Consider the following 25,286-nt stretch of genomic DNA (forward strand, 5'->3'; position numbering starts at 1 on the left):
GAGAATAAAAATGTTGTGCTTGCTTGTCTTTTGGATCCTCAATACAAGAACCATCCTTTCTCTTCTGATGTTGTATTGACCAAGGCAAAACAATGGCTGACCGAAGAGATTCAACAGGAGGTGCAGGAGGTTCCTGTCGAAAAGAAGAGTAGGTTTCTAATGTGGAAGAGCAGGATGCTTCAAAAAGACAACGGACAGAAGAGAAACTTCATCGTGGTCGAATAGATGCCATGTTCAGTGTTTTATTGGGGCCCCATGCGGAGGATTCTTCTGAATCTGCAATAATGAGCCTGGATGATGAACTTCATCTCTATTTGAAGGAACCAGTAATTGACAGAAAAAGTGGTGATCCTCTTCAGTGGTGGAAAGAAAATGAGGCACGCTACAAAAGACTTGCTTCTCATGCTAGCAGATACCTTTTCTGCTTCTCCTTCCTCGGTACCAAGTGAGTGTGTTTTTAGTGAAGTGGCAGCAATTTATGAAAAACACAGGAGCCCTTTAACTGGTGAACATGCTGAAATGTTTGGCTTTCTGCACTATAATATTGTTCTACTTAACTGGAGTATTGAAAGTGTAGTAGTATAGTACTAGTATCCACTCCACTCCAATCCATTCCACTGTCTAGCTTTTGTCTATCTTTTTTTCTAGCAGTTTTGCACTGACTGCAGCTTTTTTCTAGCAGTTTTGCACTGACTGCAGTTAGTGATTTACAATCATTGCAGTGAGTGCACTACTGCAGCAGTAGTCCACTGACTCCTCCAATACACTGTCTAGCTGTTTGCTAGAAAAAAAAGCTAAACAACAAACAGCTAGACAGTGGATTTGAGGTGTCAGTGGACTACTGCTGCAGTAGTGTACTCACTGCAATGATTTTAAATCCCTACTGCAGTCAGTGCAAATTAAAATCATTGCAGTGAGTACACTACTGCAGCAGTAGTCCACTGACTCCTCCAATCCACTGTCTAGCTGTTTGTTGTTTAGATTTTTTTCTAGCAGTTTAATTTGCACTGACTGCAGTAGTGATTTAAAATAATTGCAGTGAGTGCACTACTGCAGCGGTAGTCCACTGACTCCAATCCACTGTCTAGCTGTTTGTCTAGCAGTTTTGTTGCCACTGACTGCACTGCTGCAGTAGTGATTTAAAATGATTGCAGTTAGTGAGTGCACTACTGCAGCAGTTTAACCACTTTACCACCGGAGGATTTTCCTGCTTCACATCCAGGCCACTTTTTGCGATTCGGCACTGTGCAACTTTAACTGACAATTGCGCGGTCATACAACGCCGTACCCAAACAAAATTTATGTCCTTTTTTTCCCACAAACAGAGTTTTCTTTTGGTGGTATTTGATCACCTCTGTGCTTTTATTTTTTTGCGATATTAATAAAAAAAAGCGACAATTTAAAAAAAATAACAATATTTTTCTACTTTGACAGTTAAAAAATATCCAATATATTCAATTTTTGTCATATATTTAGGCCAAAATGTATTTAGCTACATGTCTTTGACAAAAAATTCTCAATGAGCGTATTTTTAACCGCTTTAAGACCGGAAGATTTTACCCCATTCCTGACCAGGCCATATTTTGCGATTCGGCACTGTGTTATTTTAACGGACAATTGCCCAGTCGTGCGATGCTGTACCCAAATTAAATTTGTCCTTTTTTTCCCCACAAATAGAGCTTTATTTTGGGGGTATTTGATCACCTGTGTGATTTTTACTTTTTACGCTATAAACAAATAAAGCGCCAATTTTTAAAAAATAACAATATTTTTCACATTTTTTTTATTTGAAATTCCCCCCCCCCCCCCCAAAAAAAAAATGTAAAAATCAAAATTTTTTAACATTTTAGCCCAATTTGTTTTCTGCTACATATTTTTGGTAAAAAAAATCGCAATAAGCGTATTTTGATTGGTTTGCGCAAAAGTAATCACAGCTACTAACTACGGGAAATATATGTCATTTTTATTGTTTTTTTTTTTTAAACTAGTAATGGCGGCGATCTGCGTTTTTTTTTTTTTTTTTTGCGGTACTGCGACATTGCGGTGGACATATCGGACCCTTGACTGACATTTTTTACACTTTTGGGGGGACCAGTGACATTACTACAGTAATCAGTGCTATAAATATGCACTGTTACTGTAAAAATGACACTGGCAGGGAAGGGGTTAACTTTTATTGGGGATCAAGGGGTAATGTATGCCTGGTGCTTACTGACGTGTGTGGGGGGAGGGGGGCTGTGTGACACAGGCACAGATCGCAGGTTCAGCTATGCTGAATCCTGCAATCTGTCACTGCCTGTCACTTAGGAGATCCGCCCGCTTTGTTTACACAAGCGGGCGGGTTTCCACACTCGATTCCCGAAGATCGGGAAAGAGCGGCGGTGATCACCGCCTCTCCTCCCCTGGCCCGACTCCCACTGTGACTGAATACAGCGGGAGCGAGCCTCCGGCGGCCCGCGCGCCGCCCACAAGGAGAGGAGTCCAGCGACGTAGACCTACGTCGCTGGACGATAACGAACCACTTTGCCGCAGTACGCTCAATGTGAGCGGTCGGCAAGTGGTTAAGCATCATTCACAATCAGATGATGTGAAACTGATGTCTCTGCAACTACGGTTTTCCTATCTATTTTCATGCAGTTAAGGTGTGAAGAATGAGCCCTTAATGTTAAAAATGTTAATAAAGAAACATTAACATGTTAAGTAACAACAGATTTGTGTCAAAAATTGTGTTTATTTTGGAAAACTTTAAATGTTCAAAATATCGGCCCATACTGATATGCAATGGCCAAAATATCGGTATCGGCCACGAAAAACCGATATCGGTCGATCATTAATGCATACTGTATGCTGAAAACGATACATTTTATTTGTGCTTTTTAAACATGCATGTTTTCTTTTCATTCCATACATTTTAATTACACAGATGATGTAGAAATGTAGAAAAATTGCATGATGTATGCCTTTTCTATTTATTTGTGTTGACCCGCTTGATGTGCATAAAGGTTTTTTTTTTCATTTATTTTTTACAAACTGCAGCACTTGTATGTAAACTAGCCATATAGCAACCAATAGGATTTCTATGTGATATACAATTTTAAAGTTTTAGTTCAGAACAAAGGACATATGGGGATGGTACCTAAGGCAGGCCATAGATGATGCGATTTTTTCTTTCCTGAAATCACGAGTTGCAGGAAAAAAAATTGCTTGATTTCCCCCATTAACACAGTCAGGGTTAATGTGGGAATCCCTCCTGCTAAAAGCAGTGTGTTCTTCCAGCGAAGGGAGCTTTCCCTGTGAGTGAACACATGTCAAAATCCAACATGCTGGTGGTACCCAATTCAATCATTTGACTTGGGTACAATCCGCCTGCCCATAGATGGTTTGAATCTCGGCCGCTCTCTGCTAAACCGGCCAAGATTCAGACCATCTATGTCTGGCCTAATACTGAAGTATTTACCATTTGTGTTACACAATAAACTTCCTACTGTGAAGTGTGTGTGTGTGTGTTTAAATGTAATTCCAATGTACAAAAACTGCATATTGTGAGGGAAAAATATATTGTTCTTAGGCAAATGTAGTTACTTGGTGTAATCTTTTTCTTTCCAAGGTGTCAATGTCACCGACCATGAGCTTACTTTTGAAAGCCTCTCTGAGATTCTTAATTATCAGGTTACACCATTTGTGGTCTTACTGCAAGCCAAGGAATGTCCAGGTACATTTTGATTGATCTTTGTGTGATTGAGATAGTTTAACATTCCCAAAAATGTATTTGAGTAAAAAATACATTTTGATGTTACCAGTACAATATGTTTAAACAATAGAATTTAATCTTGGAGTATATAAAACACAATAAATAGCATTTTAAATGTTGTGGCAGTCCTATCTCTCTCTCTCTCTCTCTTTATATATATATATATATATATATATATATATATATATATATATATATATATATATATAAAGCCATAGATGCCAAACTACAGGGGGTATTTTTTATTTAAAATAATCTTGTACTTGCATCACTTTATTGAAATACGCCTTAATCTAGAATTTCCCCTTAGGAATCAAGCAGCTGCTTCAGAAACTGCTCTCACAGCTCATGGGATGCAGTGCAGACTTGGACCTCGATGAAGACGAAGACCATGCAACAGTTTCACAGAGGAAAATGAATTGCTCTATGGTCTCTCTGTGTGGCTGGTATCAAAAAGCCACAAAGGTAACTGTCTTTTTCTTCCTGTTTAATAAAATTGAGTAACGGTGAGACACAGTCTACAGTAATATTGATCATGACTTCAATCCTATAAGTCACATTAGGCTAATTTCACCCAGCTGTGAAGATGCACCATAATCACTAAGCAGAAGGTCTTGTTGCTGTTATTTTCATTTTATTTCTATTTTATTTATTTTTATTTAATTCATTTCAGTTTTTAAAAAGACACTTTCTTGCTCCTCTGCTCATTTGCAATGTCAGAAAAGAGAATTACGAACAATACAGAGGACAGCTGCTCTAAATATATTGTTTTTCTAGCCCCAATTTAATGTGAAGTTTAAACTGGATGTTACCTTGATAATATGTATTAGAGAATTACAACATTCCTTCTCCTTTTCTTTTGTTTCCTATTCTGTATTATTTTTGCTTTAATAATTTTCTGTTGCTTTGTGACATTAAAGAGGAATTCAAGGTAAATATACTCACCGCCACTGTATTAGGTACACCTGATCAATTGCTTGGTAACACAAATTGCAAATCAGTCAATTACATGGCAGCAACCCAATGCATTTGGGCATCTGGATGTGGTGAAAGACGACTTGCTTAAGTTCAAACCAAGCATCAGAATGAGGAAGAAAGGGGATTTAAATGACTTTGAACTAGGGATCGGCCGATTATCGGCAAAGCCGATAAGCACTTTCCCCGATAGACCAAGGTGACGATATTTCGGGAAAGTGCTTGTACCAGAGTGATGCCTGCAGCTAGAGGCATCACCCCGGTACCGGCGTACATAGCCAACGGTCGGCTGTCTTGTAATGACAATAAGCAGCCCGGCTGTCATTACAAGGAGCGGGAGGGGACGTCCCGTCAACCCCCCCCCCCGCTTCCGTGGCTCGCCCGGGTCTCCCGTTCCACCAGGAGACCCGGGCAACCAGCCTGCACGGCCGCTGAAGACCTGATGAAAGCCGCATTTGGCTCTGATCGAGTCTCCATGTAAAATCCCGGAAGTGATGTCATGATATTACTTCCGGGTACTCAGCGCCAGATGAAAAAAAATGACAGCATTCAAAACAGCTAAACTTGTCGTTTTGAATGCTTTAAATTCAGAGGAGGGGTTTGGGATCTTTTAGACTCCCAGATCCCTCCACAACAGTACCTGTCAAGTGATTAAAAAAAAAAAAAAATATCGGCCGATACCGATTTTCAATGGCCAAAATATTGGTATCGGCAACAAAAAAACGATATCGGTCGATCACTACTTTGAACCATGGTTGCCATGGTTGTTGGTTCCTAACAGGCTGGTCTAAATATTTACAAAACTGCTGATTTTCACGCATTAACCATCTCTAGGGTTTACAGAGAATGGTCCGAAAAAGAGAAAATATCCAGTGAGCGGCAGTTGTGAGGACGAAAATGTCTTCTTGATGTCAGAGGAGAATGGGCAGACTGGTTCAAGATGATAGAAAGGCAAAAGTAACTCAAATACCCACTTGTTACAACCACGGAGGTGTTACAACCTCAGTAGTGGGCTTGAGCACGATATGGCCATATGGTGGGACCAAACCCCCATTTTTATTTATGGACTCTCTTCAGATTTGGTAGTAATTTCTTTTGCATTTGCGCGCTATTCTTTTTTAATATTAATTTACAACCACGGTATGCAGAATACCATCTCTGAATGCACAACACATCGAAACGTGAAGCAGATGGGCTACAGCAGCAGAAGACCACACTGGGTGCCACTCCTGTCATCTAAGATCAGAAAACTGAGGCTACAGTTCGCACAGGCTTACCAAAATTAGACAATAAAAAATTGTTACCCGGTCTGATAAGTCTCGATTTCAGCTGTGACATTCAGATGGTAGGGTCAGAATTTGGCGTAAACAACAGGAAAGCTTGAATCCATCCTACCTTGTATCAACGGTTTGGGCTGATAGTGGTGATATAATGGTGTGGGGAATATTTTCTTGTTTAGGCACCTTAGTACTAATTGAGTATCGCTTAAACGCCACAGCCTACCTGAGTATTGTTGCTGACCATGTCCATCCTTTTATGACCACAGTGTACCCATCTTCTGATGGCTATTTCCAGCAGGATAATGCACCATGTCACAAAACGTAAATCATCTCACCACTGGTTTCTTGAACATGACAATTGAGTTCTCTGTACTGCAATGGCCTCCACAGTCGCCAGATCTCAATCCAATAGAGCACCTTTGGGATGTGATGGATGGGAAATTTGCATCATGGATGTGCAGACAACAAATCTGGAGCAACTGTGTGATGCTATCATGTCAATATGGACCAAAATCTCTGAGGAATGTTACCAAGACCTTGTTGAATCTTTGCCATGAGTAATTAAGGCATTTCTGAAGGTAAAAGGGGATCCAACCAGTAAATTGTGTGGTGATCCCAATAGGCCTGTTGTAGTAGGTGTAGCCAACATCCCAAGGTAAATTCTTGAAACAGTGTTTGGTGCCTCAAGCCAAAAAATGGGTGGGACTTTACGGGCTCAATCAATTAATATAGTAAATAAAATAAAAGGTTTATTGAAAACAAAATTTATAGATGATACATATGATACATTCGATATGTGAATGGGTTATAGACCCAAATGTGGAGGTGAATATAGATAGAAAGAAGTGACAAAGTGAATGGTGACAATGATATATTTTCCTCTATCTTGTTCTAGCTCATGCGTGAGGTATTTGGAACTGTTAAGAGAAAGAATATTTAAGGTTTCCAACGCGTTTCGGCATTTAAAATATGCTGCCCTTTTCAAGGAAAGAATTGTCCACCATGTCTGAAAAATATATGGTGAATAAATGTTAGAAAAAATGTAACATGTAAAAAATGGTCATTATTCCATTATTACATGGAAAAGTAGGTTTGCACATACTTGTGACGTATATGTCGGTTCCCGGACCCTTGCGTCTGTTCTCCCAAGTATATCACACAGGATTTGAGAGGAAAGGCTGACTCTGAAATATATGAAATAATATGTTGGAAATGGTTTGGATAGAAAAAGGAGTATCAAAAATAGTGTTGCACAGACTTACATCAATGTATGAGTGCTTTCTTTAACTTGTGGGGGAAAAAAGGAATCCCTTCTTGTGGTTTCCCTGGAATATTTATAAAATGAAGGTTCTCATTATATCGGCACAACTTGGTAAGTCTGGAATAATCTCTTTAATAATCCATTTGTTTAAAAACTGCAAATGTGTTACTTACAGTTGTGATATTACAGGTGTACACCAGTAGGGGGTAGTCCCGGTCTTTGTTCCGATTTTTTGCCCTGGTGGTGAATAATTGGCAAATGAGCCTAATATCAAAAGACATTTGTTTGGCACTTGAAAAAAGTTCATCCGACAATGCATGAGTATAGCATTGTGGGATGGTAAACTTACTATTGGTGGAACAGGTATAGGGGTAGGCATCCAGTTGGAGCGATTCCTGGGCGTCCGTCACGTTCCCTCTGCTGGAGGGAAGTGGCGCCCTGTTGCAAATCCCCGGCTATTTTATGCCCGCTCACGCATGCGCACTGGCGCATCGGAGTGTCACATCGCGGACCCGACTTCCGGGTTAGCGTGTCAGCGTGAGGAAAATATATCATTGTCACCATTCACTTTGTCACTTCTTTCTATCTATATTCACCTCCACATTTGGGTCTATAACCCATTCACATATTGAATGTATCATATGTATCATCTATAAATTTTGTTTTCAATAAACCTTTTATTTTATTTACTATATTAATTGATTGAGCCCCTAAAGTCCCACCCATTTTTTGGCTTGAGGCACCAAACACTGTTTCAAAAAAAAAAAAAAAAAAAAAAAAAGGGGGATCCAACCAACCTGGTACTAGCAAGGTGTACCTAATAAAGTTTGCATGGTGAGTGTATATAATATATACAAAGCTTTTGTTGTTATGTTTTCATTTAGAAAGCAATAAATATTTATGTAAATAATGCTGGTATAAATACCCAAACTTTATTGTTCAGTTGTGTTTAATTAGTACTCCACAGGAAGCTGTGTAGACTAAGCCCTGGTTCACACTTATGCGACGCGGGAAGGCTGCGAATCCGCAGCCTGTTCCCGCATCGCAAACGCACCCCCGGCAGTTCACACTGCCATATGCGATACGCTGGGGGTGTCAATGTAATCTTAAGTGTGAACTGCTGTGCGATCCGATCCTGATGCGGCTGCCAAAAAGGGTCCTGTGCGTCTTTGCTGTGGGTGCGGTGCAAATTTAGCCATACAAAGTGTATGGCTAAACTCGCACCGCACAGCCAATCGCATGTAATGAAGGAGCAGTGCGCACTCCGACATTACATGCGATCGCCACAGCCGCATCAGTGTGAACCGGCTCTAAAAGTAGCAGTGCCAACACTGTAAGCTAGTTGGTACTAGCACAGAACTGTTTTCTAAAATGTTTTAGTCACTGAGGGCTGGGGGGTTATGTTTACACCTGCTGGCAGAAGGGGGGTGGGGTGATCCTCATTTATCATTAATGTGTTGGTTAAATGCAGATCCATGACCTATAAACCTGCAGGTGCTAAATAGGTCTGTCACTTTCTGGCTATACACTATATACACATTTCCAGTATTCCCACCCCTCCCTATCCCCTCATTACATCTCCATTACATTTGGAGGGGCAGTTCACAGGATTAAAGACCTTTATTCATAGACCATTGGTTTTATGCAGGCTACCTTCAGGTGATTGGACACTTGCAAACATTTTTCTGGGGCCTCTGCTGGGGGCACACTTATACAACCCCGCACACTGTGACTTTTTTGTGCTAGTGTCCTTAGGTGATGGATCTTTTCTCCTCTGGAGATATTTTTTTTTTTTACTTTTTGTTTTTTTTGCCATTGCTTTTTTCCTCAGACACTTTTATCCAGATCTGCCAGTTTATTGCCTTTGGCTACCTAGCAGCTACCAGATTTATAACCATTGGTGTCTACCTTGCACACCATACCCAGACCCCATTGTGTGTGGGACCAGCCTGTAATATTTGCTTCTGGCACTGGATCCCATGGCCTTGGGTGCTCACCTTGGCGGGCAGTTGCAACTAGTTATTCACAGGGTGTTATACATGTCCAGTGCCATAGTCCATCCTATGATTCCCAGACCTCTTCGAGTGTATGGCCACCATGATGGGGTTTCCTTGTGATATAGACCCATTCTTAGCCAAACCAAAACTGCACTGGTTAGCAAACAAATGGATACATAGGAGCAGGAATGAGGAGTTATTTACTTTAATCCCTTTTGTACTTGTTTCTAATGTTTTTGACAGTATAAATAATTTTATTACAATTTTAAATTGGCTGTCTTTTCCATCCTGACATAATTTTTGGACTGTGACGTCATTGCAGCTGGTCTTCCAGCTTATGCACTTCTGACTACCACATTTACTGTATTTTTTGCCACCTTTATCTACAAAGACATAGCCAAGGAACACAATCAGTAGCCGGGTTATAGTGCCTTCTTGATTCAAGACATGCAAGACCTATACCTTTCACATCTATTTCATGAATACACCAAAGGGGATCGCCTCACTTCAGCAATTGTGGATCACAGGCATAAGGGCGCAGGGGCAAATATCATGGCACTTCTGATGGCCCACAGGAAACACAGGTCACTACTCAGGGTGATAGCTCTTCCCTTGTCCCGGGGCAATGTTCTGTTATGATGCTGCTCTCTTCCTCTGATATAGTATCCTTGGGTTCATAACACTTGGCATGTCTGACTAAAAGCAGATTTTTCATTCGCAGTGTCCAAAATTTGGACATCGCGAATAAGATCTTCCATTTTGCGATTGAACCTCCTCCTCAGCTTAGCCCCTAGCTGAATGAGGAGTCCTCTCGCAAAAGCCTTATGTGTAATCCACAACAATGCCGGATCTATATCCGGTGTATTGTTGATAGAAAAAAATTCCTCCACCTGGGCTTTCAAGGATTTGAGAGATTCAGGATCTGATAAAATGGAGTTGTTACATCGCCATATAAGTGTAGTTGGAGAGACAGGGCGGTGGGACAATGACATGTGAATTGGTGCATGGTCTGACCATGTTATCGGAGAGATAGATGTATGAGTGACATATGATAGTGTTTGTATGTCAACTAGAAACATGTCAATTCTACTGTAGGAATTATGGCTCACAGAAAAGTATGAATAATCCCTCTCCTCTGCGTGCTGGTAACGCCACACATCGTGGAGCCCCTCAGCATGGATGAATGTAGCCAAGGAAGGAGCCGAGGATCTTCCCTTGGATGAAGCATCCATACCGTGGTTTGCCACCATGTTAAAATCTCCACAGACAATTAATCTTCCTGATTTAAGTTTGTTAATTTTTACCCACAGTTTACGAAGAAAAAGACCCCTTCAGTATCTCATGCTTCAAGACTGAGGTCTCTCCGTGCTGACCTTCGAAGACTTTTGTTGGAACGTCATGAAAACATGCTAGCACACCTTCACATGCAGTATTACTCTGCAAATAATAAAGCAGGCAAATATTTGTCATCTAGGATTAAGACAAAGAGAGTTAAAACTAGAATCGAAGGTATTGTACATCCACATACGGGCAACAAACACTTACATCCACAAGAGATAGCGGATGCGTTCGCTGATTACTACAGCACCCTATATAGTCTTAAGAAAGACAAAGATACCCCTCAACCGACGGACGCATCCATCTGCGATTTTTTACATAACCTCCATCTTCCGACCTTGCCGACCGACAAATTAGCACAACTGAATAGACTGAATAGACCATTCACTATCAAAGAAGTGACTGATACACTTGCAACTATGCCCCTAAATAAGTCTCCAGGTCCTGATGGATTCACAAATGAATATTTCAGGTCCTTGCAAGATCAACTAGCACCCCACTTGTTGAACCTTTTCACAAAAACTGTCAAGATGGGTACATTACCCACTGAAATGTTACAAGCTAATATAATCACAATCCCTAAAGTTGGTAAATCTCCTTCTGATCCTGCCGGCTATAGGCCGATATCTCTTTTGAACAGTGATATTAAGTTATACGCTAAACTTATAGCCAATAGGATTGCATTAATTCTACCTACTTTGATAAAGGAGGACCAGATGGGGTTCGTCAAGGGGAGACAGGCCCCTGACGCTACAAGGCGAGTTATTAACCTGCTCCATCAGGCAGAGCGCACTAAAACGCCTTCTCTGCTCTTATCAATAGACGCAGAGAAGGCGTTTGATCGTGTCCATTGGGGGTACATGAGGGCAGTATTGGGAAAGTTTGGTTTTATTGGACCGATTTTTTCGGCTATTATGAGCTTATATACATCTCCAACTGCTCGAGTGCTCTCTGCGGGCACCCTATCCAAAACTTTTCCAATATTAAATGGCACGCGCCAGGGGTGCCCGCTTTCCCCTTTGATATTTAATTTACTGATCGAGCCCTTGGCGGAAACGTTAAGACAAAATCCTAGGATCTTTGGCTTTAAATTTCAGCACCTACAACATACCATCACGCTCTTTGCGGATGACATAATTCTGAGCTTGACGAACCCCATCGTGTCCTTACCTGCTGTCCATGATACTTTACAGACATTTAGTAATATTTCCTACTATAAGGTTAATTTCGATAAATCAGTCATCCTAAATATGGGCATACAGGGCCACGCACTTAGCCATCTTAAGCAAAACTTACCTTATACATGGACCCCCCAAGCTTTGCAATACTTGGGTATAACCTTGACATTTCCAACTTCAGGGCTACAGACACTTAACCTGCGATCACTGATAACTTCTATTTCCAATGATACTAATAAGTTAAAGAAGACGGAACTATCATGGGCAGGAAGAATAGCTGCATTTAAAATGACGTGCCTCCCTAAGATAGTGTATATTTTTCGCGCCCTTCCGACTCATATTCCTAAACACTATATTAATTCGCTCAACAAACTCCTGCGCACCTTCGTTTGGCAGGGGAAACGTGCAAGGTGTGCATATCTACATATGATACGACACAAATCAGTTGGTGGGTTGGGACTACCAAGCCTTGAGGACTATTATCATGCATCTCGCTTGGCTCCTTTACAGTATTGGTTTACCCATAGAACCCATAAAATATCTCTTCCGTGGCTTCCAATTGAAGCTGCACTATCTAACACACAGGATCTATACACATTACTTCTGGCAGATATGTGGAAACCTATAACAATCCAGACCCTTCCGTTAACAATAAGAGCTTCTCTACAGTCCTGGCGCCATCTAATTGCTCAATTACAGTTACAATCACAGCCAAATAATATATCAGTTCCCATACCCCTATCGACAATGTGTATCTTGCTCCCTAATGTTCACATTAATAAATTGGTGGTAGCAGGTATCGACACAGTGACACAATTATACCAAAATAATACTATTAAGTCCTTTGCAGCCCTTCAACAAGAATTTTCACTCACCCCCCAGACGGTTTTTGCTTACATTAGTATAGTGAGCTTTATATCTAAACACCCACTCCCTAAACTTGAAATTCCTCAACTACTTTGGAAATATCTTACAGACCCAAACTCTAAGCTTAAAGGGAAATCGGTGTTTTATAATCAACTACAGCAGAAACTCACATTCTTTAAATCATCGTACATGAAGAAATGGGAAAGAGACCTCGGTATGTCCTTCTCCAATGAGCAATGGAGATGGGCGATACGAACGTCTTATAGAGCAACACAATGTGTAACACATTGGGAACAATTTCAAAAAATAGTCACTAGATGGTACCTGTCCCCCTACCGCCTGTCCCTAATATACCCTAAATATGATCCATTGTGCTGGCGCAAGTTTGACCAAACTGGCACAATTTTTCATATATTCTGGTCCTGTAAAGGTCTTGTTAGTTTTTGGAGGAAAATTTTTGAAGTACTTTCTGAAGTTTCGGGCATACTGATTAAACCTGAACCCGCAATAGCGCTACTATTTTTGGGTATTGAAAATATACCATTTGATATCAGAACAGTATTTATACATATACTGATAGCAGCTAAAACGGTAATTGCTAGATGTTGGAAACAACCTATAGCCCCTTCGCATATAGAGGTAATGGGTTTAGTTAACCAGCACTATTCTTTGGAAAAGGCATATGCTTATTCAGTGTGTCGTGGTAAGAAATTCCATACAGCTTGGCTTCTCTGGCAACAAAGCCCCTACTTTCACAGTGTCTAACGGTAGAATTGAGGCGGGTGGATGGTGAGACCCAGAGTATGATGGTGCTTCCTTCGGTACCTGTCTTGGCATTTTTTGTTTTTGTTTTCTTTCTCCTTTTGGGGTATCTCCTATGTATTTCCTATACACCCCCTAGGTAGTCTCTGGGTCCTGAATGTGTACAGTATTGGACTTCCTTGTCTCCTGTTCTTGCTATATATAATGCCATAATGTATTGTGATCAACATACTACATCAATAGTTTCTCTTTTTTCTTTCTCTTTCTTCTTTTTCTCTTCTCCCTTTTCTATTACTATCATCTTGCGTTAATCTATTGTGTTTTTCATGTGATTGTTTCTTTTCTGTGAAAACCAAATAAAAATCAATTGAAGTAAAAGCAGATTTTTCTGCCACTATGTCTGAATTCTTGGGAAAATTTTTGGCCCTCCTAGAGCTATCAGCTTCCCAAGGCCGAAAAGGCTACACTTCTTCCCTCCTCAGTGGCTCTATTCCTCAGTCAGAGATGGATTCTCCAAATCTCTTTGAAGGGGAAATGGAGGAAAGTAATGGGGACATTCACATTGCAGTGGATTTTGCAACCCCTGCATTTTATGAACAACAAATTTTGGCTTTGTGGCAAATGCTTTCCATTGTCAGTACACTACACTAATTGATGTGGTGCGGACTGGTCTTTTCCTTGCAGTACTAGTTGCCACAGCCAAAACAAGCTCATTGGGCCCTTAGAGGGTGGCTAAGTAAAACAAAAAAAAAATTACTTTTCTCTTACGTCCTCTGACAGTCACCGCCCACTCATACAGTCTTCACCAATGGGGTATTGACTTCATCTCCACAGGAGTAACTAGGCATAAGACTTGTTAAAAACAAAGCATTTACATAGACACACCTATGGGGGCTGTCCCACTGGTCCAATACCCCCCTGCAATCAGCCATCCAAACTCAGTTTGTCTTCTGCCTAGTTAAGGAGTAAGATAGGCTTCCCTGTGCTGGGACTACAGTCTCGGCCTTATTCTTCTATTTTATGATTTTATTTACTGCAAATGTGTTTTTTTCTTTTTTTTACTAGCTGTTTATTTTGTCAGCGTTAGTCGGATCTTCGGATGAAGATGGCGTTTGCGGAGCTGGGAGTCGGACTGGTCATCCTGGTTCTCCAGGACAGAGGGTCAGATCGAATCCCAGCCCGCCATCGAGCGTTTAGCAGGCTATGTGTTCGCCCTGGCCTCGCAAACGTCCCATCCCTGTCCTCAGGGATGCAGCCTGTGAGGTGGCTACCTCACTCGGACGTCTCATCCATGGTTCTCCGTGTACTGTTAGCGTCCTGCGTTTTTTGGCTGACGGCACCCCTGCCATCTGAGGGTGGGCGGTTTCACGTGCGATGTGAGGCACCCCACGCCATCGAGTACAGGTAAGTACATTCTGTGTGGGGCCTCTGTCTGGGGCTGGCAGTCCTGTGTGTCTGTGTTATCCCCTCATGTCCGTGCGTTTTTGGGCTCCCTGGTCCCGGTCCCTGCTTGGGTTTTCTCTCACAGCCGGTGCGCTGTGTGGGTTTCTGGGGGTCCCTCTCCTGTGTCACTTTAGGGTGCTTTTGGAGGTACAGACACGTGTGGCGACCGCTGCGGGGTTAAAAACCGCTGGTCCGCCATTTTAGGTGTGGGCAGCATGTCTGGCTTCACTATGGGCACTTATACAGCATGTATGTGGTGTGTTTTTGGCACCTTGCGGCGCCATCTTGTGTGGCAAATGGTTCGTTCCGAGCACATGTCGGCGGCCATTTTACCAAAGCCTCCCATTACTTTCTATTGGCAACCATTTTTCCTTAGCCTGAGGAAGTTCAGTTCAAGTTCCTCCTGTGGTGACATCACTTCCTCCTTTTACTCAGGAGAGTTCGGCTGCGGTGGTAACACTTGTGGGGGTCGGTCTGCTGTCCTTTTACTTGTGCAATCCTTCTGGCTATCAGTTTATCATGATTAGGGGTCTTTGTTTTCACAGTCGTTGTAGCGGTGTCCTGCGGGGGTCCGCGGCGCGCTTAAAGGGCCAGTACCTTTTTAAAAAAAAAAAAAAAACTTTTTTAACATGGAATCTCGGGACAGCAAATTTCTGTTTGATTCTGATGACGGAACGTGCTGCCAGAAAAAAGGCATCGTTTTTCCTTGTCTTCTGATTCTGAATCTGATATGGTTGCCGTAGGTGGCGTGCCCCCTTGAAGGGTCTCGCTCTTCTCAGTCTGAGGGGGAGGCAGAGGTTGCAGGGGTGGATGATTCCCCCCCTGGGACGGCCGAGGACCGCGCAGCTATGGATGCGCTAATTCTTGCCATTAAAGAAACACTACATTTAGAGGATGAGCCCAATCCTCCGGGCATTGTATCCTCTTTTGGTACACACAGGACCCTCAAGGCGGCGCAGGTGTTCCCTTGCCCCGCTGAGTTTCACACTACTGTGAATGATCAATGGCGTCATTTAAAACGCACCTTTGTGGTGCCAAAAAGGTTTCAACTCCTTTATCCCTTTGCGCTGGTGTGTGGCCCCTCAGGTGGATCACGCCGTGGCCAGATTGAACAAGGCCACTCTGGTACCCACTGAAGATTCTCTGGTGTTTAGGGATCCTACGGATAGGAGAAGGAATCCCTTGCCCGCCATGCCTACATGGTGGTGGGTTCTCGGCTAAAGCCTATTTTCGCCTCTGTCATGGCGGCTCAGGCTGTGGCGGACTGGACCAAGGTGCTAAAACGCACCCTCGTGGCTGATTCCGCTCCCCTTACTACCTTGGCGGTGGTGGACTAGATCTATCAAGGAGTCATGTATTTGTGTGATGTGGCCTTGAATGAGGCCCCATTAGTTGCACGCCTGTCCAGTGTCGCGGTGATTAACCGTCGCCTGATATGGTTGAAAAGCTGGTCGGCTGACCAGACTTCGAGAAAAACGGTGGCTGACATCCCCTATGCGGGGTCTCGCCTGTTTGGGGAATCCCTGGATGAATTGGTAAAAGGGGTCACTGGGGGCAAGGGCACTCTGCTGCCCCAGAATCCTAAAGGCAGGTTTTTCCGCGGTAAGCGGGCCCCTCCTTTAAACCAAATCAGGAGTCCTTTCGTGCCTTCAAGGCACAGAACAAGGGGAAACCCTTCAAGGGCCAGGGTGGCCAGAGAAAGCCCTGGGCGGGCAAACCAAAATCTGGCCAAGCTGGTGCGGCAGCCCAGTCCGCCTCTGCCTGATGGGGCGCCCTCACCCGTTTCAGGGGTGGGGGGACGTTAGCGCGGTTTCCTACAACCTTGGCTGCTCCGAATTCCGGACATATGGGTTCAGGAAATCATTCGATCGGGTTACAAGATCGAATTCCTTTCGCGGCCGGCGGACAGATTCTTTCCCTCAAATCTTCATTTTGACCCCAGGGCGGTTACAGGACCTGCATCAGGCGGTGCAAGATCTCCTCGCCCAGGGGGTGGTCGTCCCGGTGCCTCATCGGGACAGATTTCGGGGGTTTTACTCGAATCTGTTCACTGTGCCCAGAAAGGAGGGCAAGGTGCGTCCGATTATGGACTTTAAAAGCTCTGAACCGCTTTGTACGCGTTCGGAAGTTTCGCATGGAATCGCTCCGCTCGGTGGTAGCCTCCCTGAGTCCAGGCGAGTTCCTGGCCTCTATCGTCCTGAAGGATGCGTATCTACACATCCCCATTTTCGAGGGTCATCAGAGGTACCTCCGATTCGCTATCGCGGAGGAACACTATCAGTTTGTGGCGTTACCTTTCGATCTCGCTTCGGCTCCAAGGGTGTTTACCAATGTGCTGGCTCCAGTTCTGGGCCTGTTGCGGGCTCAGGGAATTGCGGTCTTGGGATATCTGGACGATCTCCTGTTAAGATCGAGTGCCAGCCAGAGCCTGCTGCACGATCTGTCCATTACGGTGCAGACGCTTCAGGAGTCCGGATGGACCATCAACGTACAGAAGTCGACCTTGTCTCCTTCGGTTCGTCTCCCATATTTGGAAAAGGTTCTGGACTCTGCTCAAGTGAAGGTGTTTCTGCTGGAGGACAAGCTCCGGACTCTACAGAACGAGGTCAGAGCCCTCCGGGACAACGAATCCTCGTCACTCAGGACCTGTATGCGGGCCCTGGGGTTGATGGTGTCAGCCTTCGAGGCGATACCGTTCGCACAGTTTCACACAAGGTCTCTCCAAACGGAAATCCTGAACAGATGGGACAGACTCCCGCAGTCCTTGGATCTGAGAGTGTCTCTGTGTCACCAAACCAAAGTGGATCTTCTGTGGTGGCTTCAGTCCCCGGCGGTGGCGGACGGAAAATCTTTCCGGCCGTTACTATGGACAGTACTGAACCACGGATGCCAGCCTATCTGGCTGAGCTGGAGTCCTGGGCAACCTGTCTGCCCAGGGCACTTGGTCCGTATAGGAATCCTCCTTCCCCATAAACATATTGGAATTGAGAGCGATCAGGCTGTGCCTACTCCATTGGTCGGACCATCTTCTGGGCCGCCCTGTACGGGTGCAGACGGACAATGCCACTGCGGTGGCTTACATCAATCACCAAGGGGGCACCAAGAGTGCCCGGGCGGCCCAGGAAGTGACCAGTATTCTGTCTTGGGCCGAGACTAATGTCCCGGCAATATCGGCAGTTCACATTCCAGGTGAAGAGAATTGGCAGGCCGATTACCTGAGCCGCCAGACCCTGGACCAGGGGGAATGGTCCCTACACCCAGAGGTGTTTAAAATGATGTGTGTGAAATGGGATCCCCGGATGTGGATCTGTGCGCGTCTCGGCTAAACCACAAGGTGGAAAGGTTTATGGCAAGAACGCGCGATCCTCTGGCAGATGCCTCCGGATGCGCTGGTGGTGCCTTGGCATCAGTGTCATATGTGCCTTTCCTCCGATTCAGTTGTTGTCCAGGTTCCTTCGCAGGTTGGCCTCGGAACCAACATTGGTGATTCTGGTGGCGCCGGACTGGCCACGCCGGTCCTGGTACGCGGACATCGTTCACCTGGCCGTCGAGCCTCCGTGGTGGCTGCCAATATGAGAAGATCTACTGTCTCAGGGACCGATCTTCCATCCTGCTTTACAGTCGCTGGCTTTAATGGCATGGCTGTTGAAAGCCAGGTCCTGAGGGACAGGGGTCTCTCCTCAGAGGTCATTCCTTCCTTAATCAAGGCTAGGAAAGCATCATCTGGTAAGATTCATTACCGTACATGGAAAGCTTATTTTGCCTGGTGTGAGTCCAGGGGCTTCTCTCCTCGTTCATACTCAGTGGCGAGAGTGCCGGCTTTCCTTCAGACTGGTGTGGACCAGCGCCTTGCGTTGGCCACGATTAAGGGCCAGGTATCTGCACTGGCAGTCCTTTTCCAGCGCCCCATGGCGTCTGATTCTTTGATTCGCACCTTCATTCAAGGTGTGTGTCACTTGGCCCCTGCTCGTAGGGAGCCCTTGCCTCCATGGGACTTGAACTTGGTCCTGTCCGTATTGCAACGTTCCCCGTTTGAAAACATCAGTCTCGTTACCTCTGCTGTCTAGAAAGGTTGCCTTTCTTGTGGCAATCACTTCTGCTCGTAGAGTGTCGGAGTTGGCGGCTTTGTCTTGCCGCTCCCCGTACCTGGTGGTTCATAGGGATAAGGTGGTATTGCGACCTAACCCGTCCTTTCTTCCAAAGGTGGTTTCTGATTTTCAGCTTAATGAGGACATTGTTTTGCCTTCGCTCTGTGCGAAGCCTAAGCATCCCAAGGAGGTTGCTTTGCATTCCTGGGATGTTGTCAGGGCGATCAGGGTTTACCTGTCATCGACTGAATCCTTTCGGAAATCGGATTCTCTCTTTGTCTTTCCTGAGGGACCTCGGAAGGGTATGGCTGCGTCTGCGGCGACCATTTCGAAATGGATCAGACAGACAATTGTACAGGCCTATTCGTTGAAGGAACGGGTACCTCTGTTCCCTGTCAAGGCGCACTCTACCAGAGCGGTGGGTGCGTCCTGGGCTTTTTCGACATCAGGCTTCGGTGGCCCAGGTGTGTAAGGCTGCGACTTGGTCGTCAGTACACACCTTTTTCTAAATTTTACAAAATTGATGTTCTGGCATTGGCAGATGCCTCCTTTTGGCTGCAAAGTTCTCTGTGCGGCTGTACCGTAAGGGAACCCTGGTTTTATTTCGGGTCCCTGGCTGTTGGGGTTGTTCATCCCCTTGGTTATTTGCTTTCCTGGGTTGTTGCTCCTGTTGAGCCTTTTTTGTTACCCAGAGGGTTACCTTTCTGTTCACGTAAGGTTCCTTTCTCTGTTGTGGGTACTGCGTTGCCTTTCTGACGGTTGCATTGCCCACCCCTCATGTCTACACTGCTTTGGGACATCCCCATTGGTGAAGACTGTATGAGTGGGCGGCGACTGTTGGAGGACGTAAGAGAAACCGGAATTTTTGTAAAATCTTACCGTAAAATTCCTTTCTCTGAGTCCTCCGACAGTCGCCGCCTCGCCCCTCTTTTGGGGTTCTTATACACTTTACTGCTTGCTACCAAACTGAGTTGGGATGGCTGATTGCAGGGGGGGATTGGACCAGTGGGACAGCCCCCATAGGTGTTTCTATGTAAATGCTTTGTTTTTAACAAGTCTTATGCCTAGTTACTCCTGTGGAGCTGAAGTCAATACCCCATTGGGCGACTGTCGGAGGACTCAGGAAAAGGAATTTTACGGTAAGATTTTACAAAAATTCAGTTTTTCCATCTATGCACAGATTGATTGAGCACTATACGTGGATTGGCCTAATCCAGTAGCAATCTTCAAACAACTTTAAGCATTTTGCTGAAATGTATCCTATGGAAAAGGAATTTTAAAAATTGGCTTTCTCGATAGTAGACCCTGCCATTTCAGTCCTCAATAAACACTTTAAAGTTCCTAATGAGGATGTTCCCTCCTTTTCTAGGATTCTCTTAAAAAGCATTTTGAAGCCTTCTAAAAGCCTCATTTTCACTTCCAAGCTATGTCTATTTGCCATACTATAGCCAGTTGGGCAAAATAAATAGAGAATATGAACCTGTATTTAACTACCTCATTCTCTTATAACAATTGCAGCTGATAACTTTTAACCCCATTGTTTTGTGTGGATGCTGTAGAGTGAGGGTCTCCAAACTTTCTAAACAAAAGGCAAGTTTAGTGCCCTTCAAACTTTAGGGGGTCCGAACTGTGGTCAGTGGGAGCAGAAAATGTCCTGATGTCAATGGGAGTAAACAGTGGCCCATCCTTGGTGTCACTGGCAGGAATAGGGCCCCATCAATAATGTTAGTGAGAGGACTAGTGCCCTAATATTTGTGTCCCTAGGTGGAATACAGTGGCAGGAACTCTTCCCCATTGTTGCTGATGGTGGGGGGCAGAATATTCCAAGGGCCAGATAAAAGCAAGCAAAGGGCCACATTTTGGAGACCACTGCTCTAGAGAATGTGGTTCGCCAAATCTCTAGAATGTCTCTCATCTCTGTGGCTAAAAGCTTGGTCTGCTGAGGCTGATTATAAGAGGCTTCTTATACATGCCGTTGATAAAATTATCAAGGTAGTTACTGGGGAAAGGTAGTACTACCCCATAGGAAAAGCATAAAGGCTCAATTCACCAAGCGAGAAATGCCACATAAATTTTTGCATAAAATAAACGATGCAGTATTCTCAGAAGTATGCAATTCACAAAAAAAATTATTATTTTTCAAATGCATTAAATAATTGTTTTTTTATATTTAGCAGATAAATTTAGTGTGTTTTTATGTTGTTTTATCGCTTTTTTTAAAGACTTCTACTGCACCTCAGGGAGTTCTTTTTATGAATGAAAGCGCACAGAAATATTGTGAAACTGTGTACATTCCGATCAGGTCCACCTATACGTTTTTCATGTGGACCTGATTTCAAGATCCATGGAGCCCTATGGACAGGTGGGTGTAAATGGACTTGCATTCGTTTTACATCCACCTATACCTCTAGGTATGACCAGGTCAAGTAAAGAAAACAGAAAAGGACTGCGTCCTTTTCTGTTTTGGTGGACTGGATCAGAGGTAGCTTAATGTATATGGACAGCGGAATCCGTTTACACCTGACCACCAATAGTGCTCTGCAGGGTCTGGCCCTTTCCACTTTTCATAAGCTGAGAAGGCATGGATGTGACATCTGTCCTGCTTGGCTCTGATCAGCAGATCTGCTTACAGCCCTTGGCTGCATTCACACTTGAGCTGAGAACCTTCGGTCGCTTTTACAGGGAACCTGGGTGTTCCTCTAGTCTAGTGCAATGGTATACAATTTATTTACATTCCTGACCTAAGGGCATAACATTGCTATAAGATAAATAACAAAGCATTTTGTTTTTTTATTAATTGACTTTAACGTTTTTTGCAGAATTGATCAAATTTTCAATATTTACTGTTAGTTAATTGACCCCACAGTCTCCTACTTCTAAGGCTACTACCTCTATTCTTCATGAAGGGCCCTTTCCCCAATCGTCAAACCCAAAACCAAGGCTGACGTTACCAGCAGTTGACCCATAAGCCCAGCAGACTCACCGTGAAGGCCTCCTTACAATAATAGGGCTCCCCCATCCCTCTATCGGGTTGATGTTCAACTGTATATATATTTCAAATATTCTGATATCTTAATTTGTAATGCACGTTTATTTGTATTTTGTTAAGGGATAACCCTGCTTTCGAGGTGAAAAAAAATAGCAAATAAAAAAATACACAATAGCTACACAAGCCTTATTGTAATTGAATACTATTAAAAATTACCTTTCCTTTTAAATGTGCAGTGCTGTCATTTTTTTGTAAAATTAAATGTAATGTGGCAACCTGGAGTTGTTCCATACACCATTGATGTACGGAACACCCTAGAAATGTAATTTCCTGCTTGTGTGATTTGGCTCACTGATGTTTCCAGAAGTCTGCACAAAGATACAAGTAAGATTTTAGGCAACCTCTGCAACAAAAATAAATACATTTTTATGAGATGCTCTCAAAAAGTGTCCTAATTACTTCCAAAGGGATGCAGACCATGCCATTTCCTCATTAGAATACTGCAAGTGCATCAGCTGATAATAATAAAAAGTCACTGTCATTTAAATTCACTCTGCACACAACACAGCTTTTAATTCAGAACAATACAGGAACAGGTAGGACTCTGCAAGAAAGTTTGATAAAATCTCTGCTATGTACGTTGTTCACCCAGAGGGGATTGTTTTTTTTTTTTTTCTCAACAAAAGTGGAATTGCTCTAACTCATTTCCATAACTATTTCTCACATATTTAGAAATCTATTTCTCCAAAGAAAAAGAGATCGTCGTCCCCAGGACATTGGCAGGGACCTCCAGTGGTTGTGGTGTTCAAAGATCTTGAAAGCTTCCCAGCTAATGTTCTTCAAGAATTTATTGTAATAAGCAGGTTAGTGGTAACCTCACTTGAGGCTGTTGTATTAGGTGTGCTACAAAAATACACTGCTCAAAAAAATTAAAGGAACACTTTGAAAACACATCAGATCTCAATGGGGAAAATATCATGCTGGATATCTATACTGAAATGCACTGGGTAATGTGTTAGGAACAAAAGGATGCCACATCATTTGATGTTAATGAAAATTATCGACCTACAGAGGGCTGATTTCAAAGACACCCCCAAAAAAAAAAAAAAAAAAAAGGGAAAAAATGATGCAGCAGGCTAGTCCGTTTTGCTAAAATTTCATTGCAGCAACTCAAAATGGTCCTCAGTAGTTTGTATGGCACCCACATGCTTTTATGCATGCCTGACACCGTCAGGGCATGCTCCTTTTGAGACGACGGATGGTGTATTGAGGTATTTCCTCCCAGATTTAAACCAGGGCATCACTGAGCTCCTGAACAGACTGAGGTGCAACCTGGTGGCATCAGATGGACCAAAACATAATGTCCCAGAGGTGTTCTATTGGGTTTAGGTCATGCGAGCGTTGGGGTTATTCAATTGTATAAGTTCCTTCATCCTCCAGGAACTGGCTGCATATTCTCACCACATGAGGCCAGGCATTGTCATGCTCCAGGAGGAACCCAGGACCCACTGCACCAGCATTGGGTCTAACAATTGGTCCAAAGATTTCATTCCAATACCTTATGGCGGTCAGGGTGCCATGGTCTATCCTGTAGAGGTCTGTGCGTCCCTCCATGGATATGCCTCCCCAGACCATTACTGACCCACCACCAAAACCGGTCATGCTGAATGATGTTACAGGCAGCACAACGTTCTCCACGGCTTCTCCAGACCCTTTCACATCTGTCACATGTGCTTAGGGTGAACCTGCCCTCATCTGTGAAAAGCACAGGGCGCCATTGGCAGACCTGCCAATTCAGGTGTTCAATGGCAAATGCCAATCAAGCTCCACTGTGCCGGGAAGTGAACACGGGCCCACTAGAGGATGTGGGGCCCTCAGGCCACCCTCATGAAGTCTGTTTCTGATTGTTTGGTCATAGACATTCATACCAGTTGCCTGCTTGGAGGTCATTCTGTAGGGCTCTGGCAGTGCTCATCCTGTTTCTCCTAGCACAAAGGAGCAGATACCGGTCCTGCTGATGGGTTAAGGACCTCATTTGACCCTGTCCAGCTCTCCTAAAGTAACTTCCTGTCTCCTGGAGTCTCCTCTATGTTCTTAAGACTGGTGGGAGCTACAGCAACTCTTGTGGCAATGGCACGTATTGATGTGCCATCCTGGAGAAGTTGGAATGCCTTTGGAACCTCCTATAGGGTCCAGGTACCGCCTCATGCTACCACTACCAGTAGTGACAATGACCCTAGTTAAATGCAAAACTAGTGAAAAACAGTCAGAAAAGATGAGTAGGGAAAAAAAAAATCACCTGTAAATCCATTCTATTTTGGAGGTCATTTCATGGTTGCCCATCTAATGCCCTGTTAACTTCATTAACACCAAAGCAGCTGAAACTGGTTAACAACCCCCTCTGCTACTTAACTGACCAGATCAATATCCCAGGATAATTGACTTGATGCTTTGCTCTGAATAAAAAGTGTTCCTTACATTTTTTTGAGTAGTGTATGTTGTTTCCCAAAGCAAACAAACATCTTTGATCCTTGTTGAAAAAGATTTTCACACTTTTCCATTTGATAAGAACTAAACAACCTTCTGTCATATAGTTTATTGTACTCTGGCCTCCTTTTCACTTTTTTGTTAAGGTCAATACATGTAGGAAAATCTGTTTTATGAAAGGATTTAGAACATAAATGTTTGAATTTGGAGTACACTTGTGTTTTATTGTGTTTGGAATCCCTACTCCTCTAATGGTATTCTGAGTGCTAACAACAGCAAATCATGTAATCGAAAAGCATCTTAAGCGCATATGGAAAGCCAGTTATTTTCCCTGAAAGCATGCTGCCTCTGACTTATTGCTGAGCCTGACACATGTACACAAACCCTCATTATTTTTTGTTGAAATAGCTAAACATTTTTGGTAGAAGTGTTCTTCAAGGGCCTCACTCAAATTGTGTGTTTGCAAAAGGATCAAATATATGCTATACTTAGGTTTTTTAACAATGCCTTAAAGTGATTGTTATGTCGCGTATATAAATCATTTGCATCCCCTCTGTTTTAGGAACATACGTGACCTCCCTCTGCTCATACTGTGCTGCAAGTGATATATATATATGTTATTGTGCACAGGTGAATAAATACCCCAAACCCAGAAGCAGAGGAAGAGACTCTCAATAATAAATAAAATGATGATATTCCTTTGCACCCTTAGCTGCTGCTATAATTAATCATAAAAATATCAACAAATGTTTCCAGTCATAAAAAATCTAAAACATTAGCAGCGCTCATTCAGTGTGATAAACACCGTGTGCCTTCACAAATATACAGTCTTATCCAGACGTGATGTTATTAGTAGTGACATCCAGTCCT

At 43.5% G+C, this 25,286-nt stretch overlaps 1 protein-coding gene across 1 annotated transcript in view; it reads left to right on the forward strand.

The window, feature by feature from the left end:
* Positions 1-25,286, forward strand: part of ORC3 (origin recognition complex subunit 3) — a 248,159-nt gene that overhangs the window by 42,184 nt on the left and 180,689 nt on the right. The window contains exons 5-7 of the mRNA XM_082252390.1: positions 3,608-3,712; positions 4,062-4,216; positions 22,662-22,792. Coding sequence (XP_082108516.1) covers positions 3,608-3,712; positions 4,062-4,216; positions 22,662-22,792 — 391 coding nt within the window. The remainder of the gene's footprint in view (positions 1-3,607; positions 3,713-4,061; positions 4,217-22,661; positions 22,793-25,286) is intronic.

Source organism: Pelophylax lessonae (genome assembly GCF_965119305.1).
Source record: "Pelophylax lessonae genome assembly, chromosome: 3".
NCBI lineage: Eukaryota > Metazoa > Chordata > Amphibia > Anura > Ranidae > Pelophylax > Pelophylax lessonae.